The sequence below is a fragment of the Cebidichthys violaceus genome, unplaced genomic scaffold (genome assembly GCF_023349555.1).
Source record: "Cebidichthys violaceus isolate CVI_PGR_0920_01 unplaced genomic scaffold, fCebVio1.0.p SCAF_32, whole genome shotgun sequence".
NCBI lineage: Eukaryota > Metazoa > Chordata > Actinopteri > Perciformes > Stichaeidae > Cebidichthys > Cebidichthys violaceus.
This window is the reverse complement of record NW_027176506.1, coordinates 712,330-722,219: the sequence shown is the minus strand read 5'-3', so window position 1 is coordinate 722,219 and position 9,890 is coordinate 712,330. Positions and strand designations below refer to the sequence as shown.

General features: G+C 44.7%; 1 protein-coding gene across 2 annotated transcripts; it reads right to left on the bottom strand.

The window, feature by feature from the left end:
- Nucleotides 1-172: 172 nt before the first annotated feature.
- On the bottom strand, nucleotides 173-6,883 carry prmt1 (protein arginine methyltransferase 1). Of its 2 annotated transcripts, none has more exons than XM_068724816.1 (10): nucleotides 6,807-6,883; nucleotides 5,151-5,237; nucleotides 4,884-5,039; nucleotides 4,674-4,737; nucleotides 4,424-4,566; nucleotides 3,719-3,806; nucleotides 3,246-3,361; nucleotides 2,999-3,149; nucleotides 1,757-1,878; nucleotides 173-1,643 (listed from the first exon to the last, which is right to left on the bottom strand). In XM_068724816.1, exons 1-10 carry the CDS (start codon nucleotides 6,831-6,833, stop codon nucleotides 1,560-1,562), a joined length of 1,038 nt encoding a protein of 345 aa, XP_068580917.1. In that variant the 5' UTR covers nucleotides 6,834-6,883; the 3' UTR covers nucleotides 173-1,559. The 2 variants fall into 2 exon arrangements, with proteins under 2 accessions (XP_068580917.1, XP_068580916.1); XM_068724815.1 differs by having other exon boundaries at nucleotides 5,151-5,246; nucleotides 6,807-6,880.
- Between the last annotated feature and the right edge of the window lie 3,007 nt (nucleotides 6,884-9,890).

Genomic DNA, 9,890 nt, shown 5'->3' with positions numbered 1-9,890 from the left:
TTGAAAGGGAGATCAGTTATGTTGTCATATTACCAGAGTCGTGGTGAATCAGTGCCGTTAAGACTCACCTTGCTGTGACCACTCCCACCTCAGTGGTTGACTATGAATATTCATCATCATCATCATCATCATCATCATCATCATCATACCACACAGCTCACTTCAAGAAAAGTCACATTTACAGATTAGTTTTATTTTTTTTTTTAAAAAGCAGCAGACAACAAAACAAAAACAAAAACAAAAATACAAAAGAGAAAAGCACAAGTGTGGAGAGTCAGAGTAATCTCTGCTGTGCCAACATGGTTCTACTGTTCAGATGGACTCTAGCAGCCACAGACCCATCGCATCAAGACTAACATTGTACTGAGACTAACGTGGGCTCCAAGACACCTGAGGAACTGACTGGACTCAGGTTCTGATCCCTTAGGTGCAGCAGTACTTAACCCTTCAAGAGGCTCAAGTGTGGTTTGAAGGCTGTGACCTGATCAGACCCAGCTAGCACACCTGTAGAGGACCACAGCAGCCCACAGCTTGAAACCACGCGGGTCTGGACTACATAGTGATTGTGAGCAGGTTCTGAATATGGAGATCAGAGGAAACGTCACACGGTTTACTCAGACTACATGCAGTTGTTAAGTGATCCGCTGATGCACGCCATTCTCTCCCTAAAGAAACGGAGCCGCTCACAGCAGACCAACACCGAGATGAGTTCACACACACATCAACCCAAAGAAGACCGGACCGCATGTTGACCTTTATTGGTTGAAGTATAACCGGTAGTTTGACAGCCAGCAGACACGTCCCCTGTTGAGAGGACAGAGTCTCTACACGTTAGCTACATGGGTGGATGTGTAGTCTGTACCGTGTAGAAGCAGTACGGAGCTTGGGCCAGGTTTGCCAGAACTCTACAGGGTATGCTGTGCTTCAGAGTCCTGATCAGGTTCCAGAAGACCAAACCAGAAAGCTTGAGCCCCTTTTCACACCAGAACCACATCATAGTGTTATGAACGGTTTTTGGTTTGAACAAGTCCTACAGTGTGCTCAGTTACATGTGTTTTTATTAACTGGTTCACAGGTGAAGAGGCAGTTTCTTGAGAATACAGAAATCTGAAAACCCACATACAGACTGAAAAATAAGGGCGATCAGAAGCCGGGTCAGGAAACGACAAAGCAGAGGGCCAAAGTGACTCAACGGCACACTATGCAGACATGTCGGCAGGGCGGCTGTGTTGGTGTCTGGATGGATGGATGACAACATAGAGACACCTGCACATGCAAAGGACAAAAACCCCTGAGCAGAACCCAAGCTGCTGGACTCAAACACCAGGCACACGTCACGTGTTCCGAGTGACTACGGCGCCAGGACAATGCCCTTTGACCCCCAAGCATGTGACGACCTTTTAAATACTGTTAACATATGAACAAGAAAATGACAAGAAAAGAAGACATATTAAAATGTTGCTGCATGGGGAGCGTCAAACTATTGTAGAGACTCCGAGTCAAACAGTATAATCTGTCCCCTACTAAAGACAAACTAACACAGGGAGGGGTGGAGACCTCTAACGCATCCGGTACTCGGCCGTCTTCGACACCTCACACAGCTGACCCTTGAAGTCGATGTCTACGTTGAAGTCCAGGTCTCTCTGCAGAACAACAGAAACGAGTCAGACACACACAGCAACCCGTCGTTTGAGTCAAAGCACAGCAAGTGGGAAGGAATTTCTAAATCTGATATGAACGGTGGAGCTCCGCTTACATTGTTCTTGACGTTTGGCTTCATGCTGATTGTGCCAAAGATCTCCTCTCCGGTCTTCACAGTCAGGTAATCATCCAGGTAGAAGACGGTCTGCTTCCAGTGGGTGTAGGGAGACTCTGGGCCTGATGGGGAATAAAGCGGCCATGAATTCACACTCCTGCAGTCACCGTCCAAAGCAAACTCCACTAGGTGGAGAGTGAGAGAAAGGTAGGTGCTGCCACACACTTAACGGATTCTAACGGAAATAAAGAGCAGCAGCTATCATCTATTTTTAGTAATCTATTCTACCAATAACTCCATAAATTAATCAGTTAAGAACTACTTCTGTTTTATCATCAAAGAGCAATAATAAATATGTAATAAAGAAAATAAGAAGGGCATCTGTTTATTTCTTAAATTGCATACAATAATATCTGTCAAAACTAAACTAATACTTCATTTAAGTGCAACTTCACATTGTGGGTTTTAAATAAAACATTTATGGAAATGATACCAAATATTTTAAAAAGTAATATTTCAAATGAAAGGTACAGTAACGTTAATAACGGAGCTGTGATCATGTTAGAGTTCTACATTTGTATTCAAAAGTTCATATTCTGATTATATATCAAACAAAGACAATACGTCTCCTTGATGGGGCTGTTGTCCAGTCACTAGCAGAGCAGGGAGACGAGCTCACTATCAGATCACGAGCTCACTATCAGATCACGAGCTCACTATCAGATCACGAGCTCACTATCCGATCACGTGCTCACTATCCGATCACGAGCTCACTATCCGATCACGAGCTCACTATCCGATCACGAGCTCACGAGCAGATCACGAGTTCACGAGCAGATCACGAGCTCACGAGCAGATCACGAGTTCACTATCCGATTACGAGCTCACTATCCGATTTCGAGCTCACTATCAGATCACATGCTCACTATCCGATCACAAGCTCACTATCCGATCACAAGCTCACTATCAGATCACAAGCTCACTATCAGATCACAAGCTCACTATCAGATCACAAGCTCACTAGCAGATCACATGCTCACGAGCAGATCACGAGTTCACTATCCGATTACGAGCTCACTATCAGATCACATGCTCACTATCCGATCACGAGCTCACTATCAGATCACGAGCTCACTATCAGATCACGAGCTCACTATCAGATCACGAGCTCACTATCAGATCACATGCTCCTGACCGCTGGTAAAGACAACGGGTGTAGAGTGTGGAGGAAAGCAGACTGACTGGTGGAGAAGCCGGTTCTCTTGTGACAGCGGGTGAACTCGATGTTGAAGTAGGTGACCAAAGCTTGGATGTAGTCGTTCCTCTTCACCTGCAGGCAGAATGGCGAGGTGAAGCTCAGGTCATCTAGCTTCACTGTGTAGATGTCCACCTCCTGAACGAACACACACACACAAGGCGGAGTTAGAGTCAAAACCTCAGTAGCAAAGGACAGATGCACCTCTGTCCCAGGACCATAACAGCCTCTTACCTTGATGAGACAGGCGCTGCTGACCAGCTGCTTTGGGTCCACCACATCCACCAGGGGTTCCTTGATGGCCACCTCCTTGATGCAGGACATATCGAACCCATACACGTTCTCCCACCCTATGCAGACAGACACAGGCACATCAGTCCAGTAACAGAGCATGTCCAGTCCAGAGGGAGTTCTACAGGTTGACCCAACAGGCAAGTGACTACAGACTTTAACCACATTACATTGCCAGGCAACAGCTTGGGTCCATGCTTACTTCCTGTCAGCTGATGTCATTCATATAGACTGTAACAGGAAATGAACTGGGACACATTTGCAAAGTTTAGACAATAGTGAAAGGGTCTTTTGTTAGGACCACATCATACAGCTAGACACCACTGGATTACTGCGTGCCCTCAAACCCCCAGGACCAGCGATGAGCTCCTCCTATGGGAACCTCACCAGACCCAACCTGAGGGAACACTACTCACAGTGGATTTTGTAGTCCTTGTACTGCCGGTCTTCAATGGCAGTGACATAAAGGGTTGCCCTGTCGGGGAAAATGAGTCCATCTGGCTTCTGTCAGGGGGAAAAATAAAAAGCATGAGCCTCACAGAGCCGGACCATCCAGTCTGCACATCCACATCATCATCACCATCATCCACCAACACAAACTAATAGAGACTGCCTAAAGCAATTTTCTTAGCAGATTCCGATTTGAGATCATGTTAAAACCTGCTGATTTGATTTCTAAAAACTATAATCGACGGCGTACAAACATTTTCTTTCTTGGACAATTCAATTCTATGTTCAATAAAAACAAAACTCTGCTGTATTAAACTGGATGGCCGGTGGAGAGGCGACCTGTCAGACAGCAGGTTTCTACCAGGGCGTCTCTAGACTACGTGATGCACTCGTTTGTATCTCAATCGAATGACTGGACACCAGCGGCTCATGACCAGTTCCTATCAAATACTAGCTTTTAGTAAAAGGTATGTCCATTATAGCAAAACTCTAGAACATAGTGTAAAGACCACCAGTGCTTCTCCATCTGTGTGGCCACTCAAGCTCATGATACTACTGTAGTAATGAGAGCCAGCCACCATGCACAACCCAACGGGTTCAGTAACAATGATCACATTCAACAGACACAATGTCAATATTAAGACTTGTTTGAGAGAGAGAGAAACACATACCAGCCATTTGTCCCTGGCATAGATGACTGTATTGAGCATGGACTCATAGAAGAGGCAGTAGCCCATCCACTCTGATATGATGATGTCGACTCCCTCCACAGGCAGCTCCACCTCCTCCACCTTCCCCTTGATGATGGTCACAACTGGAGACAAACGATGTCACGGGTTACATCACTACACTCCCTCCCTAGCCGGAAATATGCAAACACTTTGACTCTAAGTGTGTCACTGCATGATTCTACGAACTCACCATCGTCCATCTTGTTGGCCTTGACAATTTTCACAGCGTAGTCCGAGATGCTGCTGCACTCGATCTATTAAGACAAAGACCAACATTTGAATTCCCGCTTCCCCTTCCTATGCCACTAGAAGGAAGCAGTCGTCATCGGTCAAACCCAACTAACTAGTGATGCTAATCTAGAAAACAGATTGATTGGTTCCCATATAGACCACCACCTACCCCTATAACCTTCTTGGCTCCAGCTTTGGCAGCAAACATACAGAGTATGCCTGTCCCACTGCCCACATCCAGCACCACCTTGTCCTTGAACAGATGCTTGTTGTGGAACATGGAATTACGATAGGTCAGAGTGCGAACCTCGTCTTTCAGCATCTCCTACAGCGGCAGTAACAAAAGATGAGAGCAGAGGGGTTAAGATCCAATGACACCAAGGGGAAACACTTTGATCACGTGGACACGGAAGTCGTTTTAGTTAAAAGAAAATACCTCGTGGATGCCAAAGTGGGCGTATGAGTCAAAGTAGTAGTCCTTTGATGTCATATCCTCGGCTGCAGGCTTGGCTGAGCTCTCCCCCTGAGAAATCTCAACAAAAGACACCCACAGTTACAACCTGAAGCCAGCTCTGCTGCTGAGCTGTGTGTTCATAACGGAAATACTAAGATACTAAGCCACAGTGTCACACGAAACGAGTCCTCAACACACAGTTATGATTTATAGACGTTTTGTTCCGCTGACTCCATTCTAGAATACAACTTTGTATTGTGTGTACGTGTTTAATGTCCCATGTAGGGAATGTAATATGGATTTTAGCCGAACCTCTTTACCAACTAAGTGTGTGCTCTGAATGAAGGGCGTGTGGTTGACACTTTGTTTACAGTAACAATGCTTATTGTTTGTAATTTGGTGAATTCATAACAGAGGAAACACGGTACCGTTTGAAATGGGACCGGGAAAAAAAAACAAAAAACGAACAAAAGTTGTATCAGTGAGCTAAAGCAACGCGTTTCCTAAGAAACAGATCAAAACATTTTGGAATGAGAAGAGAAATGGTTGCGTGTAGATTATAAACTACACCACGTACAATCAGTCGCACCGTGGACACGCGCGCGTAGGTGTAGCGTCATCGGTGCTTAACGATACTTGGGTGAATTACATCCTGAGCAAAACGCACTATTCCACAAGAACAGAATAAATGTTGTGTAGCACAAACTCCTGGCTGCGGGTGAATGTTTGCTTAGCCCGGAGTGTGGCTATGTGAGTGTAGAGATATATCTCTCTATCTCACAGTGAGGGAGTGAGGCCATCCTCCCCCGCAGCACAATAGATGGGAGCACATGGTTGATAGTACTCTGATGCGATCTTGGCCTTCCTCTCTAAGATTGCCACAGACGCTCTAAACTACGCAGTGTCGCCTATCGACTCACTCAAAGTGGATAAATCACAGCTAGTCGCCTGACGTCACCACCAGGCCGTTACGACTGATCGAGTCGTCCAACAGGTCACTTGGCGTGACTTGGTGGCATAAGCCGTTTGTCTTTTAACGACACGGGCTTTGCTACCAATTAGTCGAACGAGGAATTATAACGTTACGTCCTCACATTTAATGTCGATGCCGCTAATAAACTAAGACGCAGTAGGAAAATATGTCGCGCACGTGTGGAATCTGTTTACAGCAAACAATCAGTGGACCGGAGTAAAACCGGCGGGTGAATGAGGCAGCATCCATGCCTAGCAGATCTCTAACGCTAAGCTAGCTGTAAGCTAACACGTTAGTACCCATGCGGTCCCAGAGGCCGGCTGGATGTCGCACAAAGCAAAACAACCTTTCTGCGGACACCCGCCGCGTAGACGCGCAGAGCTGGCCGTGTCAACATACACACGGAGCGGTTAAAGCGTATAAAACAAATCGTAGCTCGGTGCGATAAGCGACCTGTAATGAATGAACGGCAGCTGCATCACTCAAGTCACGTCAGCTAGCTTAAGTTAAGATGGATGCATCACGCAGTGGCGCGAATGTCATGACAAAAGCACACATGTTAAGACAATTCACAGCATCTTCCCAGGGAAGAAAGAAAAATGCGCGCGTATAAAGTGTACAACAACAAGTTGAGTGATATCATATTTCCTATTGTAACACCTTACCTCCATCCTCTCTGCTGGCGCCGCCATTTCGATCTCCTGCCTGCCTGCGTGAGATTGAAAAAGTCTTCCTTGGCTCCGCCCACCACTGTTTCCATGGTTCTTCTTCTGTTGTGAGCTTTATTGGCGGTTGGCAAACAATGAATTGGCGCATTACCGCCACCAACTGGTCTGGAGTGTGGATCAGGACGTCTGTACTGATATAAAAATGATTATCAAAAAAGAAAATGCCTTGGTTCTTCTTCTCCTTTTAGCTTTTAATTAACGGCTCTTGACAACCGGGGCATTAGCGTCACCTTCTGCCTCGGAGTGTGAATGATTAGATCCTATCCACCAACACAGTTTCTCCACCCAAAGCAATCTGCACTGTTTGCTCAACTTGACAGGTTCATGAATGTTTTCTATGAAGAGTATGAACTCCAGCCTTCTTGCATTTTGTCCTGTCTTGTGTGTAGGCCCACCTGTTAGGCCTACAACGTAGAAACCAGGTGGGTGATAAAAATCACCTATTTTCTTGACCTATGTATGTTTCTGTGTTGACTCTACTTTGTTATTCAAATGGTACAGAACCCCTTCCTTTATTTCAGTGTTCCACTGCTCTGCCACTCTTAATTCTAAACTATTACCTTTACCTCTGCTCTGATGCTTAGTACCTGTAGATATAGCCACAAGGGACCATTTCCATTCAAACCTACATGCAGGAACCCACATACACCTTGATGTTCTTGTAATAGACTACTTTGAATAAAATATCTAGAGGGTTGGAACTGAAGGATCTAGGCTGATGAGAGGTGAAACTGAATCGGAGCAGATTAAAGTGTTCCTGGTTGATGTTCCTCTTCCCAATGCAGAGCCAAGACTTCAGCCTACACTGACTAAACTCACACACAATAAGATGTGGGCTACGCATTTTTCCAGCTAGACATTTTTCTGAAAAAAGAAAAGGCAGTCCCAGTTGTTTGGATTTTCTGGATCTGTTTCGCCCTCTGGATTTCTATACTGGGAGTAGTGCTCTCTTCTATGAACTGAACAAGTAGATCTACTTCCCATCTTATTGAGCTTCAGCAAGCACACGTCTGTCGGTGGTGTTAAGTGTATTCGTGGCTCAGCCTCTGGATTAACTACTGTTGCGCTCAGCTTGATATTAATAACCCCCATGTCCTCTGCATACCTTTTTCCAACCCACCCAAAGCTTGCTCTTTGTCCTCCGTCTTGTTCCCAGCACTCCTGTAATAATACGTTCACCATTTTAACAAAGGAACAATGTTCATTTTGTTCTTTCAAATACAGCTCTCATGAGCTTTGCATGTTGCTGATAAACTGGGACTATGCAGAAAACACTTCGACTACATCAGAAATATAAATGTTACATTGGCAATCAATGAATCTGGTGTGTATTTGCAAGAGAAAACAGTGCAGATTCTGCCAATTAAAGTTTGTGTGGCCCAAACTGATGCTTAAAGCATCACTATATACTACAGCTGAGCCTCATCTCAGGGGCTCCCTATAAGATCTACCTAGGTGACCCTCAGAGGACCCATTATATCCAGTCTGCCTCAGCTGAACGAGTGAAAGTTGTGCGGGGGTTTTGGATATTGAGGACTGCAGCGTCATATTCATCCATCTCTGTTAAATGAAAAAGGATGGGAATGTCCTCTTTGATCTTTGAGTTTCTAGAGTGATATTTTACAGTATTATACGGTAAGTCAAGGTGAAATACGTTCATGTACAGTGGTGTCACATATGTTTTTTTGTTCACTGTCAAGTAACCTTTAGTACAATGAATAGCCCATTCATAAACACGAGGTTGAAATGCACAGTGAATTAGCCGAGGTACAGTACATTAGCAATGAATATGGCCTTGTAAAGCGCCACACAAAAACAACAGATGATAAAGAAAAAAGGAATTCAACTATTGATGAAAGCACTTGATCTTCCTCGCTGCCAATCGGTCAAATTCACAATGGCGATACAAGGAAGGATCAGAAAATTGTCACTGTGTGACAGACAGGAATGTGATTTATTTGATTTGTATTTATTTGTTTATTTTGCAGGAACAATGCACACCAATCAACAGTCAAACTGTAAGTGAGCCAGAGTGAGCCAGAGAGGCCAGTTTTCATCTGCTGTCCCCGGCCAGATGTTTGAAGGCAGCCTAAAATGACAACATTTCAAATTAAAATGGAATTAAAATTCATAGATAGACAGTAACGCATAGACAAAACCAATACACATACAAGCAAAAGAATGATATGGAAAGCTGTTGAGCTCTTTAATAGGTTGCTCTGCAACACATTTCTCAGCAATTTTGGAATCAGCAGGGAGGATGCTGATTGGTCGATCAGAGACATCGGTTGAGTCTCCTGACTTAAAGATGGGTGTTACTACGGCTGATTTCCATCCTGTCGGAAGCACACGTTGCGTGACAGATGTGTTCACAATGCTTGTGATCGGCTGAGCGAGTGTGCCTTTGTGTTTGTTCATTCATAATACGAACATCCCGCCAGTTTAGCAAAGATTCAAGGATTGTATTTATTGTCATTAACATTAAAAGCAACAATTAAAAACCAATCGCGAGCTCTCCTCACTCGTAAGCGTACTGTGTTTGATCAGGTCAAACAGACGCTGCGACAGCTGATCGTTGATGACGAGCATGGTGACGATGCATGTCAACAGTCAGTGGCCAATAAACGAAGCTCAAAGCCAAAGATGATGGAGCGTGAACCTCCAAGCTGCCCCGCTGACCTTCTATACAGTGTCCCTACTATGGTAGCCTCATGTCCCCGGGTCCCCGGTGCTTGGCTTTCAGAATACAAGTGTTCGTGGCCTGGTCATAGTGGAGCAGGCAGAGCCACAGTGACAGCCACAGTAGTACTGGGCTGATATAAACTCTATATATATATATATATATATATATATATATATATATATATATATATATATATATATATATATATATATATATATATATATATATATATATAATCTGATTCTGATTCTGAAATCATAGCCACAAGGTGGACCAATCAGCGCTGGGCTGCACTCAGTCAACGGATAGAAGCGTACGCGTGCGCGAATGCGTCGCGC

Bases quoted from the DNA above. Each gene is read 5' to 3' on its own strand.
- prmt1 (XM_068724815.1), bottom strand. From the start codon at position 6,833: ATGGCGGCGCCAGCAGAGAGGATGGAG. The intron at 3,150-3,245 runs GTAAGAGGCTGT...GTGTTCGTTCAG, and splicing joins GCAGCGCCTGTCTCATCAAG to GAGGTGGACATCTACACAGT. The intron at 1,879-2,998 runs GTCAGTCTGCTT...ATTCCCCATCAG, and splicing joins GAGAACCGGCTTCTCCACCA to GCCCAGAGTCTCCCTACACC.